This window comes from Myotis yumanensis, unplaced genomic scaffold (genome assembly GCF_028538775.1).
Source record: "Myotis yumanensis isolate MYYU_CA2020_CCGP unplaced genomic scaffold, mMyoYum1.0.hap1 SCAF_16, whole genome shotgun sequence".
In the NCBI taxonomy this organism is placed as follows: domain Eukaryota; kingdom Metazoa; phylum Chordata; class Mammalia; order Chiroptera; family Vespertilionidae; genus Myotis; species Myotis yumanensis.
In genome coordinates this window covers 16922598-16942814 of record NW_027223767.1, presented here as the reverse complement: position 1 = coordinate 16942814, position 20217 = coordinate 16922598, and the positions used below count along the sequence as shown (strand labels likewise).

Genomic DNA, 20217 nt, shown 5'->3' with positions numbered 1-20217 from the left:
TGCTCACCATAGGCCCGGGCTAGTGACTCTCCCTCTGTCTGGGTTCCAAGACCATGTTTTGGGGTTACCATGCGTCCCAACCATTCGAGGTCTGGAAGGGGTGAAGGAGGGGGTGTAGAGAGCACAGAGGTGGAGGGAAGGGTGTTAGTAAAAGCCTAGGACTAGGGCACCATGAGACCAAGAGCGGTTTCTTTGAAGATTAGGTCCAACAGAGGAGGATGTGGGGAGATAGGATTCGAGGTCGACTGAGACCGGCTAATACGGAACCTTGAACGCTAAACTGCAGAAACAGTCTGAAGCAACAGTCTTCATTTAATCTGGAAAAAAAGATTTTAAACAAAGTGTCTGAAAAGACTTGTTACTCGTCATGGTTCCAGAGAGGAGACTTTAAAAAAAACAAATGAGTAGAAGCTTCAAGGAAGCCAACTTTAACCTGATACATACATATTTACATAATATATACATATACACACAACGCCCACCTATCCCCGGCAAAATAGAGATCTCATTAAAAAGAAAACTATAGCCCTGGCCAGTGTGGCACAGTCGGTTGAGCATCACCCCATGCACCAAGAGGTCGCCAGTTCGATTCCCGGCCAGGGCCCATGCCTGGGTTTCAGGCTCAACCCCCAGTGGGGGTATGCGGGAAGCAGCCAATGGATGTGGTTCTCCATCTCACTTCCTCTCTCTCTAAAATCAATTTTTTAAAAAACGTTTTAAAAAGGAAAACCGTAAACCCACTATGAACAACATCCTGTACTATATCTGTAAGGAATCACATGCATGATCAATGTGGAATCTTTGAGAGCAGCTTACAAACTTATATACCTTATCCCTATCTTGTCCTGGTTATCATTTATTTCCACCTAGAAAGTTGTTCAGGATGGTGGCAGCAATATGGCCCTAGGGGTGAAGAAAATTAAAATAGAATAGTTTGGTTACATGACTGCTGGATTACCACATTATATATGAGACACCTTACAGATAGTATTGGAGAAAAGATCCTCTTTATCTCTCAATCATACTATTTTGAAAACAATCCCACCTGAAATTTGACTCCCACAAAATTTCTGGCATTGATCTGTTGGACAGCCATGACTATAAAAAGTTTACTCTCCCTTTGCTTTAAACTACATTATTTTACCAATAAATCAGACACCACCACCACCACCCACACACAAAAAACATTTGTAGTGCTGGAAGTTATTAGGTTTATTCTTTTAAGTACTTCAAACATTAAATATTCAACCCAATAGTGAGATTGTGACAACTAGAAAGGGTTCCACTTTGTATACTCTTAGTTCTCTGAACTTTCAAAAACCTAGACTAATTTTTTTTTTTAATCGTCACCGGAGGGTATTTTTTCACTGATTTTTAGAGAAAGTGAAAGGGAGAGGGAAATACAGAGAGACAGAAACATCGATATGAGAGAGAGACATCGACTGGTTGCCTTCTGCATGTGCCCCCACCAGGGCCGGGAATTAAGCCTGCAACCGAGTACATGCCCTTGACTGGAATCGAACCCGGGACCCTTCAGTCTGCAGGCTGACACTCTCTATACACTGAGCCAAACCGGCTAGGGCTAGACTAATTTCTTTAAGTGGTTTATGGGGGCTCTAAAATTTAGTGTGCTTTGGGAAACAGGGAGTTAAAATCTTTCGGAAGTTAACTGGGTATAAGAGTATGAAAAGCCGCTTGCTCTGGCTCTAAGGAAATGCTCTCCTTTTCTCTAATAAAGCTTTCCACAGAAGACAGACTCTAACAATAAACAAGGTAAGGATGGGACAGATTTACAGGAATTTATTAACTATCAAAAAAAGTTACTCATTTTGTATGTAAGGGAAACTTTACTGATGAATGTTAAATGGGCTTCAAAGTGCTGACCTGTTAAAATTCCATGAAACAAGTCTCCAAATACGAGTCATCTGTGCCAGCCATGAGTAAGTAACTGCAGCAGCTCTTCCAGAAAGACTAGGGCAAAGGACACAACTAACCCCAAATCGTCAGAAGCCCAAACGAAATATAAGCAAGTGTTAATAATTCACCATAGTTACTGCTCTTAAAACCAAAGTAGCTACACAATACGACTGCCATCTGTTTGTACTTATGCTCGTTTTCAGCCTCTCCACACTGAAGTGTGCAAATGTACAGTGACGTGGGTAGAAAATCAAAAGCTACGGGGGCTTTTAGTTAGGGTAGGACAGTCATTTTAATATGTAAATTTAGGTTTCACTGTTTTGCTTTCACTATCTCTACGTTATAATCTTTTAAAGAAAGCACATAGGAATTGGTTGAATAAATGTTTTGAAGTTTTCACATTTTATATTTCTGTTATGTATTTTGTTTGTATGCTTGTTTGTTTCTGAGGCACACTGGAGTGACTGTTTACGTGAATTCCAAAGGAGCAAAATTTTGGGGAAGGCCAAAATTAACAGGAAGCACCCTATTGTTCGGGGAAAAACACTGAACTTGAACTTAAAATCAGAAATCCTGGGTCCCAGGCCTGGTTTTCTCCTGGCAGCTGAGGAACCTTAATCAAGTTGCTTAAGCTATCTTTCCTTTACCCCTGTAATGGGGTGTCAGTACCTACCACATCCTATTTTAAAAGTGGATACGTGAATAAACTGACATAACATATTCAGAAAAACATGACAGATTAAACTGCTCTGCAGTGATGGATTCCTCTTGTTGCACCCCTAGCAAACAGCCTGGCATCACTAGTACACACAGTGTTTCCAGTACTTGATCACATTTGACTTTCTGGATGGTTGAGCAGGAAATCAAATCAGATTTGGTTCAGAACCATATCTCCAAAGGAATGTAGCCATCTTCGTGTTCTGGCTAGTCTGCCCTAATAAGACCCCCTCTTGAGTAACACAGTCCAGTGGAGAGCCTCTGCTGCCAGGAAATTGGGCTGACTGTGTCTACATAAACTCATACAATCTGGCTAGTGCATGTAGCACGCCCCAAGACATTTTCAGGCATGACGAAGACTTGAAAATTACTAACAGTTACTTTTTCTTGAGCATTGAGCCAAAAAAAAAAAGTGAGCATTGAGCCAAAAAAGAAAGAAAGATTCCTAAAGAAATTGACACAGAATTACCAAAAACTTTATGAGAAATAAATTAAAGGCATGTTTCAAAGTAGCTTTTTAAGTCCCGGTGGTCATTGATTTGGTTCTTGTGTGTCTGACAGTATAAAAGAATTCTGAAAGAAAGGATGCAGTTCCAGAGGAGGTCTCTGAGGACCGGCCTTTGAAACTGTTTATAGAGCTAAGATTCAAATGCTCTCAGATGAGGTGTACCTAAACTCATTTCAGAGAAGAAATCTTTTTAAATAAAAGTAGAAATTATAAATATTGAATAATAGTATGCATATTATATTTTTATATTTAGAAAAGTATAAACTTTTTATAACTACAAATGGTCATGAAAGCACCATTAGATGGCATTCTAGCTGAAGAGAAAACACAATTTTTGTCTTATTATGAGATACTAATTTATCACTGCACTTAGATCTACCAACCATTTGAGGGAGTTAGAAGTTAAAGTAAATAGCTGTAACTTTAGTTAATCTATGCATATTTTGATCCAAATATGGTAAAGGGCAGGGCTAAAGCAGGGAGTGCCCTATAATAAACAGGGCTCAGACTTGCAACAGAAAATTAAAATACACTCCACTCAAGAGAACTCTGCACTTTGCACTTTGGTAAAAGTCTCATTTAGGTTTAGATTTCTACACTTTTCTTAAGGAAGTAAGTTTTCTTTGCTCTTCTTTCTTCTGAATTGCAGAAATCAGATAAAAATTACTTGATAAAATGACTTATCATGTTGTTGGAGATCCCATAAAAAAGGTTGCTATCTTTGGAGGAACTCACGGGAATGAGCTAACAGGAGTATTTCTGGTTAAGCACTGGCTAGAGAATGGCGCTGAGATTCAGAGAACAGGACTGGAGGTAAAACCATTTATCACCAACCCAAGAGCAGTGAAGAAGTGTACCAGATATATTGACTGTGACCTGAATCGAGTTTTTGACCATGGAAATCTTGGGTAAGACTATATATTGTGAATGCATGTGTGTATGTGAAAAGTGGTATATGTGGGAGAAAACACATGTGTGTGCTATTCGTGTCTATACATATAGTGGCTATTGTGAATAAGATCACTTTCACTTTAATCACACTCCATTATGAATTATTCATTTCTCTAAACTGGGCATTCACATGCTCCTTCATAAACCTTTTTAAGCATCAGACTGTCCTTCACTAACTTTTTAAATGTATCTGTACAGACTGAGATAAATAGCAAATGTTTTATTTTTAAATCTATCTTTAAATTAACAGAATTAATAGTCTTCTACATTAAATTAGTGTTTGGTCACTGTACTTGGGTACATATGTATTTGTTAGCTTTCTAAGTGATTCACTACTATGTTTTCATGCAACTATATTTATGATAGTACATAAAGTTCTAGTTAAGAAAAATGTTATGTTTTGATTAATATTTGTTTAATGAAAGTATTCAACCATAACACTCCAGGTATGTTTTAATTAGTTATTTTTGCCTCTGTTTACATTATTATAGCTACTATTGTAGATATGTAGGTTCCTAAGTATTTTCTTTTTAACACTTCTTTTATTTACCTAAAAATATTATTAAACACCTACTTTTCATGGGGCACTGTGCCAGGTACTGTTTAAGTACAAAGCTATGTGCAAACATGGTTTCTACCCTTACGGAGTTCATAGACGAGTAGCTAAGATATAAGATGGGGCCAGGAACAACTAACACAGCACTGCTTTATGTACTCATTTTCTAATAAATGCTCATTTGAGTTTAGAGGGTTACTTAAGTATAATCTCACCTCAGATCAAAAGTTGATTACGAATTTTAGTACAAATATGCCACACTTTATGTAATCGTTTTTTTCCAGGGCAATTAGACATCAGTCATACTTTGTATATCCAATCCTATTTTTACTAGCATAAATTTTAATTTCAAAAATGCTTTATCTTCATAACTGAGGTTATATCAATACAATTAAAGTTTATCTATTCACTTAAAATAGTTAACTGACTAATATTATAAGGATTTGTTCAAGTATAACTCCTGTAGATGACATGTTAACTTCTCAATAACTCTTAAATGGACTAGGATGAGTTTTCTTGTTATGACCGCTCATTAGTATGCATTTCAGTGAGAGCATCTTTTAAATTAAATTTGCCTTTTACTTCTTACATTTTAACACTCTTCAGAGGCTAGACAGTTCTCTCTCAGGGTGGTTATGGGCATTTATGAGATACATAAATTGATTTCCTTCTCCTGTCCTTCCTTTCCAAAATTAGTTACTTTTCCTGTGTTCTCCATCGCAGTGATATCACCATTACCCACCAAATCCTCTATGAAAATTCATCTTAGGCCCTAGCTGGTTTGGCTTAATGGATAGAGCATTAGCCTGTGGACTGAAGGGTCTCAGGTTCAGTTCTGGTCAAGGGCACATGCCTAGGTTGTGGGCTTGATCCCCAGTAGGGGACGTGCAGGAGGCAGCCAATCAATGATTCTCTCTCATCATTGATGTTTCTATCTCTCTTTCCCTCTCCCTTCCTCTCTGAAATCAATAAAGATATATTTTTAAAAAGAAGAAATGAAGAAAATCATCTTAGAACCTTCCTCATTCCTCACCCCTCCATGTCTAGTGGGTCACTAAGTCTTCCCAATTATATTATCTTCCTCTGCATTTTCACCACCTTAGTTTATGTGTTCTGTGGGCAGTTGGAGGAGCCTCCTGAAGAATCTTTCTGCATCTGGTCTACTCCAATCCTTCCTGCCATGGAATCATCCTAACATACAAATCCTATGTCTCTATCCTACAGAAAATTCTTCACAAATCTGTTACCCAGGATAGATTTCAGTAACAGTTTGGCTAATGCACCCTTTAGGATCTTCCCCTGCCTATTCTTTCAGCTTCCTCCTCTGGAACTCCTCTTGAGGACCTGACCTCCAGGCTCGAGGCATAAAACTTCAAGCCTTGACTCTGAGCAACTGGGTGGGAGGATTAGAAGCAAATCAGGTGAGGGTGGGAGGATCTAATGGAGATGTTCCATGAGGTAACGTTTTTTAATCCTCACCCAAGGGTATTTTTTCCATTGATTTCTAGAGAGAGTGGAAGGGAGGGGGAGAGAGAGAGGAGAGAGAGAAACCTCAAAGTGACAGAAACACATCAACTGGTTGCCTCCTACAGGCCCCCTGACCAGGGGCAGGGATCAGACCTGTAACCCAGGTACGTGCCCTTGACCATTCAACCACTGAGCCATGCCAACCAGGGCATGAATTAATTTCTTGTTATTTTTTCCCTTTTATTGAATTTATTGGGGTGACACTGGTTAACAAATTATGCAGATTTTAGGTGCACAATTCCACAACACATCATCTGTACAACTGTATATATTCATTAGGAACTATGTTTGGTTATATACAATAGAAACATAAAGACAGTGGCTTAAACAAGTAAGATTTTCTTTTTTACAAATAATAAATCCAGAGATGCAGTGGCTCAATTATATCATAAATGCCGCAGGTTCTTCCCATCTTCCTACTGCACCATCCTTAGCATGCACTTTTGTCCTCATAGTTTTTGCTTTCTACAAAAGACAGCTGCTCCACCTTCTTGATTATATTCCAGGCAGGAATTACCCAGATGCAAAGTCCCTTGAAGATAGTAGAAAAAATAGTCAGGAAATAGAAATACGTAGATGGAAGTATACAGGAATGGTTGGTTTAATTCGGGAAAATAAATTTAAATCATCATCATGTATAGTAAGAAAAAAAATGTATCCTAACCATTGCTGAAAGGGGACGAGGACAGGTAGAGACTCAATTCAGAATTCAATAAAAACTATTAAGCTTTATCCCAGAAAAAAAAAATGCATATACCTGCAAAAGTTTTGCATTTTCTCAGGGTTTACAAACTCGTCTGTAAAGCTTATCCCTAGATCACTAGTGGTTCCCAGACCTCAATTAAGAATGTGGCCAAAACCGGTTTGGCTCAGTGGATAGAGCGTCGGCCTGCGGACTGAAAGGTCCCAGGTTCGATTCCAGTCAAGGGCATGTACCTGGGTTGCGGGCACATCCCCTGTCTCTCTCTCATCGATGTTTCTAACTCTCTATCTCTCTCCCTTCCTCTCTGTAAAAAATCAATAAAATATATTTTAAAAAAAAAGAATGTGAACATTATCTAAGTTTAACTATTTTTATGCACTGGAATTAGCTATAGGACAAAAACAATTCCATTTGACTGTCTATCTCAGGGATGGGAAACATCCGGCCTGTGGGCTGTATAAGGCCTGGGAAATCATTTGGTCTGGCCTTGCCAAGGCATTAGGGGTGAAGTAACTAAATGTTTAACCAAATATAGCAGGCTAATTTTTAAGTTGATAATTTTGCATGGTCTGCAAATGATGTTATAAATATCCAAATGGCCCTTGGCAGAAAAAAGTTCCCCACCCCTAGACTAGGCCCAGAATATCTCAGTGCACATAACTACTAAGAAATAGTTGATTAAATCAATGAATATATTTTGTTTGAAGTTGAAGTCAAGTGGTAAATTCTGTTTGAAATGTCCTTCCTTTGACAACCACATAATGAAATATTATTTGCAATCATGCCGATGCAACAGTACATAGAATCAAATGAAGAAAAATTGTAATTTTTCATTTGTAAAGTTTTCAAATAAGTTTCCACTTCCCTCAGAGGTTTTTCATATTAAAGTTTGTCAACTGGTTCCTTACACACTGTGTTCTTATTGTATATTTGTGTTATATTAGCCACAGATATTTTTAATCTTTCTCTTTTTGCTAATAACAGCAAAAAACTGTCAGAGGATATGCCATATGAAGTGAGAAGGGCTCAAGAAATAAATTATTTATTTGGTCCAAAAGACAGTGAAGATTCCTATGACATCATTTTTGACCTTCACAATACTACTTCTAACATGGGATGCACTCTTATTCTTGAAGATTCCAGGAATGACTTTTTAATTCAGATGTTTCATTACATTAAGGTAATGTCAATGTTACTAATTTATAAGTTAGCAGAAGACCTGTCCTTTTAAGTCAATTATAGTTATAAAACAAACAGAAAAGTGTTAGGAGGGTGGATTTAAGAGAGATGGGGAAGTGGGAGGAGCACCAGAATGGAGGTTGTGGTGACAAGCAGGAGAAAAGGGAGAGGAAATGAGTCACATGATAAATACAGTGAATAAAATCATAAAACATTGATAGATTCTTGTATCTATAAAATTATAAATCTTTTACCTAGACAGCTGTCAAATCATAGGCTATTTGGTAAAATTAATACCAAACTTTAAAATTGTGTGGTGGAAGTAGTTCAATTACAGTTTTAGGAAGCTCCAAAAATAGTCATTTAATGTTGACTCTAGACGACCAACGATAAAAATATAGTCTGTCCTTCTCTCCATTTGATTCAGATACCCCAGCACACATCTGATCTTTCAATATTTCATATAGCTAATCATTTTAAGGCTCAGAAATCTACAAGATGAAAAATTTAGCAATACAGTACATGTAGCTAGAGAAAAATTGGTAGGAAATAACAACCAAGCAAAAACACAAATAATCATCTGTATGCTTATTATTGTGTAATAAATGTCCTTCCTTCTTTCCAGAGAGCTGGTATGATTTAATGGAAAGAGTTTGTCCGATGTACCCAGGAGAACCTGGGTTCAAATCCTGGCTTTCTCATTCACTAACCTTGGACAAGATACATTGCTTTCCTCATTTGATAAAGTTGACATAGTAACATTTACTTTTTTTTTTAATTAAATTTTTATTGTTCAGATTACATTTGTTCCTCTCCCCCCCCCATAACTCCCCTCCTTCCAGTTCCCGCCCCACCCTCCGCCCTCACTCCCCACCCACTGTCCTCATCCATAGGTGCACGATTTTTGTCCAGTCTCTTCCCGAATCTCCCATTCCCCTTTCCCCCCCAAGAAGAGTAAGTCCATTCCCTTTCTATGTCCCTGATTCATTATAATCACCAGTTCATTCTGTACATCAGATTATTTATTCACTTGATTCTTAGATTCACTTGTTGATAGATGCATGTTTGTTGTTCACAATTTGTATCTTTACCTTTTTCTTCTTCCTCTTCTTAAAGGATACCTTTCAGTATTTCGTATAATACCGGTTTAGTGGTGATGAACTCCTTTAGCTTTTCCTTATTTGTGAAGCTCTTTATCTGACCTTCAATTCTGAATGATAGCTTTGCTGGATAAAGTAATCTTGGTTGTAGGTTCTTGGTATTCATCACTTTGAATATTTCTTGCCACTCCCTTCTGGCCTGCATAGTTTCTGTTGAGAAATCAGCTGACAGTCGTATGGGTACTCCCTTGTAGGTAACTGACTTTTTTTCTCTTGCTGCTTTTAAGATTCTCTCTTTGTCTTTTGCTCTTGGCATTTTAATGATGATGTGTCTTGGTGTGGTCCTCTTTGGATTCCTTTTGTTTGGGGTTCTCTGCGCTTCTTGGACCTGTAAGTCCATTTCTTTCACCAGGTGGGGGAAGTTTTCTGCCATTATTTCTTCAAATAGGTTTTCAATATCTTGCTGTCTCTCATCTTCTGGCACTCCTATAATTCTGATATTAGTCCGCTTGAAGCTGTCCCAGAGGCTCCTTACACTATCTTCACACTTTCGGATTCTTTTTTCATTTTCCTTTTCCAGTTGGGTGTTTTTTGCTTCTTCGAATTTCAAATCTTTGGTTTGATTCTTGTGCTCCTCTGGTCTGCTATTGGGTATAATATTCTTTATTTCAGTCCGTGTATGCTTACTTCCTAATTTCTTTATCGTAGCATCGAGGGTCTCATTAGTTTTCGTGAGGCTCTGCTCAAGTTTATTGCAAGCCCTCAAAATTGCGATTTTTAGCTCCATATCCTCCATTTCTGTCATGTTTTTTTGTCTCCGCATCTTTTATGCTTTCTTGGTGCACCCCCTTGTGGTCTTTGTGCGCAGTCTTGTTCTAGTTGAGCCTTAATTGTTGTAGTTAATACTAGAGGGATTTGACCACCAGGCCGACTCAGTAACATTTACTTATATGGCTGTTTAAAACCTTAAACGAGATAAAGTATTTAAAGCATTTAGCCTAATATCTGGAAGACAGGAAAGATTAACTATTGTTTTTGTTTCCTTTGAGTTTTTGACAATAACTACGTAGTTCTAGCAGGAGATCATAATGTAGCTATTCTTCATTGCTCATTGAAGGAAAGCTGAATGCTTTGATTGCCAGGCATGGAGGCAGCATAGCTGATATTGTTATCAAAACTGAGAGACCTGCCGAAGCCGGTTTGGCTCAGTGGATAGAGCGTCGGCCTGCGGACTGAAGGGTCCCAGGTTCGATTCCGGTCAAGGGCATGTGCCTGGGTTGGGGGCACATCCCCAATGGGAAATGTGCAGGAGGCACCTGATCGATGTTTCTCTCTCATCGATGTTTCTAACTCTCTATTTCTCTCCCCTCCTCTCTGTAAAAAATCAATAAAATATATTTTAAAAAAAACAAAAAAAAACTGAGAGACCTGTCTTGAATTCTCATTCAAAGACCTGGACTACAGGGTTAGAAACAACATTCTTTAAGAGCAATACTAAGCTAAACAGTAAGTGTAACCACTGATTTAAAAAAACAAATAACCAAATCCATTCTGAAGGAAAATGTATTTCATATTCTTTAATCATGGTTCTTGAGAATTTAATGTACATTTTACCCAGGAAGCTATGCATCATTCAATTTATATGTAGTTTATGTTTTCAAAGCTTTAAGAAAATATTGGATTTTAGAGTATGTTTTATAAAGCTGTCTTACTAATTTTAGTTGATATAGTAAAACATATTGAAGACATTATTGACTCTCTAGCAGCAAAGAAAACAAAACATATGGTCTTGACATAATGAGAAAGATGTTTTCAATTCATTTCAGACTTCTTTGGCTCCGTTACCCTGCTATATTTATCTTATTGAGCATCCTTCCCTTAAATATGCAACCACTCGTTCTATAGCCAAGTATCCTGTTGGTAAGTCATATTTCACATTGTCACAACTAAACAAAGTATGTCCTACATGAAACTCTGAGAAAATTATTTTTAAAAAATATTTATAGCTACCTTAACTCATCACTGTGACTTATAATGATCAAGTAGTAAGCTAACTCACTCTGGGCAGGTTCAAACTATTAAAATTTTCTCAATTTCACTGAGCAACTTTCTGCATTTCAAGTGGGAAACAATAAGCTGGGAGAACTTGAGTCTTTTATAATGTACAATAAACATGCCTGCCTTTTGCTCCAAGGAAGACATCATCCCTGTTTTTCAATACTGTTCACTATACAAACGTTCTTGAAAAATAATTTGGAACCAAGGCAGTCAGCGATTTGCTGGTAAGATGTGCAGAAACACAAAAGATCCATGGAAAGTCTTCTCCCAACATCCCACTTAGCCCCTTCTTTGCAGTAGAGTGTCCCATAGCTATTATCCATTCACGTGTTCGCCCTATCAGTTACTGGGCTGTGAACTCATCTTTACTTTTCAGAACTTCCAGCATGCAAGCAAGCACTCTCATAACCCTCTCACACAGACGGTCTCTTTTTCTATATTCCATTCTCTTTCCTAAATGCCCTATTAGCATAACGGTTGGCAGACTACACTATAATCATTAAAATGGCTGTCACAATTTCACCAAGAGCAATTTAATTTCAAAACAAGTTGTCACCCTAGCTGGTTTGGCTCAGTCAATAGATCATCGCCCTGTGGACTAAAGAGTCCCGGGTCTGATTCCAGTTAAGGGCATATGCCTGGGTTGCTGGCTCAGTCCCTAATGGGAGATGTTCAGATGTAGCCAATCAATGAGTCTTTCTCATCATAGATGTTTCTGTCTCTCTTTCCCTCTCCCTTTCTTTATGAAATCCATAAAAATCTATATATATAAAAGGCTAATATGCAAAGTGTCCCTGCAGGAGTTTGACTGGGAGACTGGGAGTTCTATCGCTTGCTATGACGTGTGCTGACCACAAGGGTGTGGTGTGGAATGAAGGAAGGCTCTAGCCAGCAGCCAGAAGGCCCCGATCAGCCCTGATTGCCTGCCAGGCCTAGGGCCCCTAGCCATGCAAAAACCTCTAGTATATAATAAAAAAAAGTTGTCACACAATGTAAGCAAATTTAAAATCATTTTGCTTACTTAATCAGTGATACTTTTGGTGCATAATCAAGGGATCAGTTGGAGCAAGCTAAATATCCAAGTCTAGGTAATTATTTGAAACAAATTAATGCTTAACAATAAGGGATAGAAAACCTGTTTCTCTGTGACACCAAATAAAGCATATGATTCCCAAAGGTTGAAAGAGCAATCTTGGTGTATGATGTCTGTGGGGCAATGCTGCTCTTAGCTAGAGTACATATCTACTGATATGTTTGGCAGCTTTTTATATCGCAGTATATATTTGCCCATCCCTTTGACTATATTATGATTTTTTTTTAATTTTGGCAATGTTGAATGAAATTTAAAGAGTAAAAAACCCCAAGATCTTGCAACTGTAACATAACTGATTTTTTCATGTTCTCTCCTAGACTTCATTCACTTTGCATAGAACTTGTAAATGTTCGGCTTTAGTTTTTGCCCAACATTATGTCTCAAATAATTTTTCATGATGCTACATGGCCTAACTTTGTACCAATTTTTCATGATTGGAATTCTATATCTTGATATATTGAAATGCTTAATTTTATACTCTAATACATAAATGTGACTATCTCCCATTTTGTTCCTAGGTATAGAAGTTGGTCCCCAGCCTCAAGGGGTTCTGAGAGCTGATATTTTGGATCAAATGAGAAAAATGGTTAAATATGCTCTTGATTTTATACATAATTTCAATGAAGGTAAGTAGTAGGCGGAGTTGTTATCTTAATGGTTAGCGTGTGTGTGTGTGTGTGTGTGTGTGTGTGTAAATATATCAGAAAAGGGAGATGGGCCCTAGCCAATTTGGCTCAATGGATAGAGCGTCAGCCTGCGGACTGAAAGGTCCCAGGTTCGATTCCGGTCAGGGGCATATGCCCTGGTTTGTGGGCTCGATCCCCAGTAGGGGACGTGCAGGAGGCAGCCAATCAATGATTCTCTCTCATCATTGATGTTTCTATCTCTCTCTGCCTCTCCCTTCATCTCTGAAATCAATTTTATATATATATATATATATATATGTATGTATATATATATACATATATATATGTATATATATATGTATGTATATGTGTGTGTGTGTGTATATATATATATATATGTATATATATATATATATATATATATATATATATATATATATTAGAAAAGGTAGATGAGATGAGCATACATGCTAACTTCACCACTAAACACTGAAATAGCAATTGTAGCCTACATCAAGTTTGCCATGCTCAGGATATTAGGTGTCTTTTAAAAGTTTATTCACTTCAGCCATTCCTCAATGACCAGAATAGACACATTCAAGAAGAGCCACTACCAATTAAAGCTCTCCTAATTTTCCTATTAACCCCATTTTAAAAAAACAACAATATACTAAGAAATACAAATGTCCAAAAAGCATATGAACAGACGTCCAATATTACTAGTAATTAGAGAAATGCAAATTAAAATGAGAAAGCATTTTCTCCCATTAAAGGAGGAAAATATTAAAACCTGGTAATATTGTGTTGGTAAGGGTGTAGGAAAGGGGGATGGGAAAGACATGCTAAAGAATAATTTTACAGTATCCACTTTTGAAAATGCACAAATCCTATGATGCAGCAATTCCACATCTCAAAAAAACACAAACACATGCACACCCAATATGTCATCTACAAGGGTGGCTTCCATAGCATTGCTTGTGCCAACAAAACAATAGAAACAACCTGAGTATCCATCAGTTGGTAAACAGTTACACTACCATGGAAGGAGCTTCAAAATACATTGTTAATTAAAGAAAGAAAGTTGCAGACCAAAACATGCAGTATACCAATTTCCCCAAAATAATAATAATAAACACTTGCTAGAATATGTATACATATATTATGTTAATGTTCAGGGAATGTCCTTAAAGAAAACACACCAAACTGTGATTATTGAGGAGAGGAGGAGGAGGAAAAACAAGTTAAATTTGTTTTAATTGTTTCCAAGAAGAATTATGTGTTGTAATTAAGAAATAAGACCAGCCGATGTGGCTCAGTGATTAAGCGTCGACCTATGAACCAGGAGGTCACGGTTTGATTTCCGGTCAGGGCACATGCTGGGGTTGTGGGCTTGATGCCCAGTGAGGGGTGCGCAGGAGGCAACCAATCAATGATTCTCTGTCATCATTGATGTTTCTATCTCTCTCTTTCTCTCCCTTCCTCTCTCAAATCAATTAAAAAATATAAAAAAGAAATAATTTAATTGGTAGATATATGAAATTTTATGTACTGTCTATTCATATATTCAGTAAATCTAAAACTAAAGCAAAAACAAGTAGTCTATTAATTATTTTTTAGAATAAGTTTACTTTAAATTTTTTAACATAATAATAAAAATAAAATTAAAAAGACATCCTATGTAAATAATTATTCCAACAGGCTGAATTCAAATTGTTGTTGAGGAATGGGTCATTACAGTGACAAAGCTGGTGAATAGTTCAGTGTCTATGGGGAATATAATTCCTTAAGTTCAGACTGTGCACCTTACTGCAATCACAGGCATTTTTTTTCTGTGGTTGGGAATCCTTTGACTCCAAAGTCATAAAGACTGAAAATCAGCTTGTCACCACCTTTGTGGTCTAGTGGGCCTCGTATTGGGAAGGTCACCACCTAGTCACACCTTCAAATAGTAAGTGTGGGATTTAGTATGCTAAGAAGTGATGCCCTGAGTAGAAGGCCAGAAACCTGAGTGGAAAAACATGGTTTTCAAATCATAGTCCATAGATTCCTATCAGAGGGGTGGGATCTAGTAGTTGTCCTAGTAGCTCCATGACAGCCAAACCCCTGCCCTTTAACCAGAGCAGTTCTTCTATCTATTAAGCAAAGGATTCTGTGATTCAAACATTTTAAGCCACTATTAATTTAGACTATCCATCTTGGTGGATTTTTACCTAACGTGGGAAGAGCGCCATTATCCAAAGAATGCTGATCATAACCACCTGGAGAAAACTCTCTGGAAATGTGCAGAAGAGCTCCATCCTTGGCTCTGTGCTACTCAACATTATTATCGGTGACTTGGATGAGACATGCCTTTATATAAGTGATAGGTGGCAGGAAGCCTGCAAGAAAATATCCGTTCAGAAGGTGGAACCAAAAAGTCCTGACAATCTTTAACAATTGTCTAAACCAGATGTTTTAGGTTAAATACATCAGGAACAAAGTTTTGCTTTTATGTTGTTGTTTTTTTAAATCCCAGGATGAGGGTAGTGATGGTCTCTTTTTTGCCTTGGATAAACAGCACCTGGAGAATTGTGGATAAATTTTGAGTCCATATTTCAGGAGGAATGTCTATAAAGTAGAGGTTAGCCAAGGAGAAAGTTGAGAATGTTGAAGAGTTTGAAAACCATGATAAAAGTAATCCCTCAGATGCACATAGAACTTCAGTTTTCAAAGTACCTTCACATATATTCTCATGGACCTGCCACATATGAGTAGTGATTGATAGAACTCAGAATGCTGAGACTGGCCAAAAGAAGGCTTAAGGGTGATTTTATTTTACAGCTTCAGAAGTGTTATATTGGAGAGCCGTTAGACACGTTCTCTGTGACTCAGAGGGAAGAATAGAATCAGTGGGATCAAGTTAACTGGAGACAGAAATTTGCAATTAACAAAGCTGACCAACCGTGGAATGGACCACACTTGGCCAGAAAGATATGGAGAATACCCGAGCATCGATGAAGTCAGGCATTCGAGGCTCCTTCTAACTCTGAGATTCTAAGTAGCAACAAACATACTCCTTTGTGTCCTACCTCTTTTTCCTTTCCTCCCAATGGACCTTCTGGCTTAAAAAGGTGACATCTGGTAAGTTTCCATCTTCACCTTGACAGGTTTGATAGATTGTAAAAATGGCCACAAATTAATTCCTTCCCTGCATCCATGTCCTTGCAATGTGATGTATTAAATCCTTCTACCAAGAGATGGAGTCAATTTCTCTACCCCCTGAATTTGGCTTGGCCACATGACTTATTTTGTGTCACAGAAGAGGCTTGAAAAAGACTTGCACCTTGGGGCTTGCTCTCTTGCTGCCCTTGGGAACCCCGCACTGCCATTATGTGAATCAGTCTGCTCTATGCTTCTGAACAATGGGAAGCTGAGAAGTAGAAGACTCTGACACCCCAGCCAATAGTCCTGCAGCTCCAGCCGATGCCTGTCAAATGCTAGACGTGAGAGTAAGGCCATCTTAGATCACCTAACCTCCAGCTGATCTGCCAGCTCACCACAAATGCATGAGGAAGCCAATTAGAAATCAGCCAAGCCTGCCTAAACCAGAGGAGCTGCCCAACCAATCCACAGAATCATGAGATAAATTAAAGGATCATGGTTCTACGCCACGAAGTTTTGGGATAGTGTGTTAAGCAGACACATCTAACTGATACAGAAGTGACCACAGGATATCCACCTCCCAACCCTGGCTGTACTTTCTGCTCTAAGGGCAGAGGAAGATTTTCCTTTGAGTTGCAACCATAGCTCACTGTGGGCTCTACACTTGATGGAAGTTCATTCTGTTTGCTCAGAGATTGCCTGGTGCATGTAAACTACTCCTTTTTCAAGTTTCTGGGCGTTGGGTTGCTTCATGTTGCTACATCTTTGGAAGTTGGACTCCACTGGTGGCAGACTGCCTGCATCCCAAGATCTGTCCGGTGGTTAATGTACTTAGTTAAGAGAAGGAGCATGATGCTGAAGTCACCTAACCTGCTAGAAGTCTCCTGAGCATATGCAGGCATAAAATGTCAGAGCTGGACGGCAGCTCCAAGACCCGCTGATTCAAACCTTCCTTTGACAGGTAAAGAACATGAGTCTCCAGAAGTGAAGCCTCTTGCTCGGGGTTACACAGTGAGGAGATTAGAGCCCTGGAGTCCTGACTCCCTGCCCCAGGCTCTTTCTCTCACACGGGCTTTTTAAGCTGTTTTCTTCCGCTGTCCAGCAGTGTACTTGTGAACGTGTGTTGATAGGAATAATTTGAGAACATCTTTTGGCTTCATGTTATTTATGAACATCCTCAACTGACATCGTGTGTGCTCCCTGTGACTGTCTTTTTTTCTTTTTTTTCCAATGACATTTGACATTCAATCTGCAACTGTATGTCTTCACTTTTTGGTTGTTGTTCTTCCCTTAAAGTATGAACTTCCTTTTTTCAGTTGCCATTTTATACATTTTGTTTTTGCCTTAGGGAAAGAATTTCCCCCTTGTGCTATTGAAGTCTATAAAATAATGGAGAAAGTTGATTATCCCAGGAATGAAAATGGAGAAATTGCTGCTATTATCCACCCTAATCTGCAGGTAACATTTGCTGTTTCTTTAAGATATTCAAAATATGAGCCCCCCGCCCCCAGTGAGTAGTTTTATACTTCATAAAGGATCTTACATATGTTGGCTCATTTGTTGTAATCTCAAACACACTGCAGTGTAAGCAAGGTGTGCATACCTTCATGTGATAAATATTTACTGAGTGCATCCTGTGCTGGCTGTAGGATACATCATTGAACATGGTCTACTAGTATATTCTTGTGGAAGTCACAGTCTAGGTCAGTGGTTCTCAACCTGTGGGTCACAACCCCTTTGGCGGTCGAACAACCCTTTCACAGGGGTCGCCTAAGACCATCCTGCATATCAGATATTTACATTACGATTCATAAGAGTAGCAACATTACAGTTATGAAGTAGCAACGAAAACAATTTTATGGTTGGGTCACAACATGAGGAACTGTATTTAAAGGGCCAGAAGGTTGAGAACCACTGGTCTAAATAGACTAAAGTCTAAAGTGTAGGTTAAAATAAAGAAAACCAGATGCTCTAAGAGAATAATGAGGCAGGGAGGGGTGGTCAGACAAGAGCTGTCAAAGAAGGTAAAATTCCTGCCAAGTGGGTAGGAATGATTATATCCATTTTAGCATAAGAAAGCAGAAGCTCAGAAGTTAGATCTTTCCCACAGCCATCGAGCTATCAGTGGCAGATCCAGAGCTCATGTTCTCTGCAGTTCACCACACTGCTGCCACCTCCCTGTGACCACCGCTGAGTAAGTTAGAGCACAACGATCAAAGCCTCTTTCTTTGGAATGTTTTCTGCCATTTCCTGACTCTCTCAGGTCCCCAATATCTGCTGCTTGTCTGGTTTGATCAGTAACAGCATAGTGAAAGGGGGGTGGCTCTTGGCAGAGTGTAGGAGGTTTGTATCTCTTTTGACAGAATCCAGTGCTAAATGTTTCAGTTGTCTACAGCCTCACACAAAAATGTTTAAAGTAGGAGAGAAACCGAATGTAATTTATGTATTTTGTTTCCTGAGAGGATCAAGACTGGAAACCACTGCGCCCTGAGGATCCTGTGTTTTTAACTCTTGATGGAGAGACAATTCCATTAGGTGGAGACTGTACTGTGTACCCGACGTTTGTAAATGAGGCTGCATATTATGAAAAGAAAGAAGCTTTTGCCAAGACAACTATACTAACACTCAAGGCAAAAAGCATTCGCTCCTCTTTACATTAGACATCACTTCTGGTTCACTTGTTAGGCGGTATCTTGAAAAGCTCCCCTAGTCTGTAAGCCCCCAAAGGGCAGGGTTGCGCTGGATTTAATGTGCCTTATTCATATCCCCAGCACCTCCTTCGGGGCCTTGCACACAGTGGGCATTTGGGCAAATTCTTGAATGAATGAATAAATTAATTAATGGATATCTTTTACAGGTAGCATATTGTGTACATAGCTTATTCAAAGAGGTGTATTTCTTATTTCTGTAAAGCTTTTTATACATTATACTTTGATTGTTTAACATTCTTAATAAAGTTTTTAAATTCAAATTTTTAAGTTGAAATAGATACTATATACAAAAACTTATTAACTTGAGCATAGAATTAAATATATTTTCAAGTAATGTATAATGCTACTAGAAACCAATGCAGACTTACAGTTTTTAAATTTTCCATAGTTGGATGAATGATAATCCAGCCTGTGAACTTTAGTTGTAATATCAGTAAGAGATTTTTAAATGCTCTTTTGAAGATTACATGTGAATGAGAAATGAGGGCTGATTGTAAAAGTGACATTATGAATAAATAAAAATCTCTGAATGCCCTTTGTCCACAGACAGTAACCCTCAGAAAGCCTCGCTGCTCAGGCCTGTCCACTTGTTCTGCGCTGACCTCAGGGAGCTGAGAGCCTCCTTCTTGAGAAGCTAAGGTTCCTTCCCAATTTGGGAAAGTCGGGAGAGGCACATTCCTCACAGCTGTCACTTCTCCTTTTGAAAGAACGCACTTGCCCTCATTTGCAACCAACATATGAGGAAGTCTTTGGGTCCCCACAGCATAGGCAGTAAAGACAGAAATAGCAGCGAACAGTGGACACTAGTGGAAATGTGCCCAGACCCAGGTCTCTGGTTCTTAAATGCATTCTTTCAAGAGATTGTCCTCGTCCTAAGTGCCCACATCCCTCACATTACATGATTCTTCTTTTCAAAGATCTTCTGGCTGGAATGCTGCCTCCCTCCCTCTCCAGCCCCTCCAGGAGCCTCCCCTCTCTCTGCCCTTAGTCACAGCAGCAAAGTAAAGAACATTGTTATCCTAAGATTTGGACCCAATGGAACCCGTGTTTATGGTTTCAATTGTATTTACCAAAGTCATACTAACATTATGTGGAGCGTATATACATAATCATTTTCATTCTTCCAGAGCAAATTCCATTAAGCCAATTTCATTCCATACGTAATGGAATAGAGCACAAACTTTAATTTTTTCCACATTTATTTTTGCACTTTAACAAAATCCTTTTCATTGGAATAAACTCTCTTCCTTCTGAATTCTTTAGTAAAACTTCAACTTACCTATCAGTTTTTGTGCATACCAAGCTTCCTTCTCCCACTGTGAATGTTCCTTTGTGTTTTATGTCTGAGTCCAATTTTCCTGGGTCAGTTTTGTCCAGGTGTACATTTTAGCAAGAATACCTTATTCTTCCATCAAATTTAGTTACTTATA

At 38.5% G+C, this 20217-nt stretch overlaps 1 protein-coding gene across 1 annotated transcript; it reads left to right on the top strand.

Annotated features, from left to right (window-relative positions):
- The first annotated feature begins 1718 nt into the window (after window positions 1-1718).
- On the top strand, window positions 1719-19336 carry ASPA (aspartoacylase). Its single transcript, XM_070392878.1, has 7 exons — window positions 1719-1773; window positions 3792-4050; window positions 7864-8059; window positions 10985-11078; window positions 12828-12935; window positions 17425-17534; window positions 18539-19336. The coding sequence occupies exons 2-7, from the start codon at window positions 3818-3820 to the stop codon at window positions 18734-18736; spliced, it is 939 nt and encodes a 312-aa protein (XP_070248979.1). The 5' UTR covers window positions 1719-1773; window positions 3792-3817; the 3' UTR covers window positions 18737-19336.
- The last annotated feature ends 881 nt before the right edge of the window (window positions 19337-20217 follow it).

Excerpts from the sequence above, each read along its gene's own strand:
- ASPA (XM_070392878.1), top strand. The coding sequence starts at position 3,818 with ATGACTTATCATGTTGTTGGAGATCCCATAAAAAAGGTTGCTATCTTT. Across the intron at positions 8,060-10,984 it reads AGATGTTTCATTACATTAAG|ACTTCTTTGGCTCCGTTACC; the intron begins GTAATGTCAATG and ends AATTCATTTCAG. Across the intron at positions 17,535-18,538 it reads TTATCCACCCTAATCTGCAG|GATCAAGACTGGAAACCACT; the intron begins GTAACATTTGCT and ends GTTTCCTGAGAG.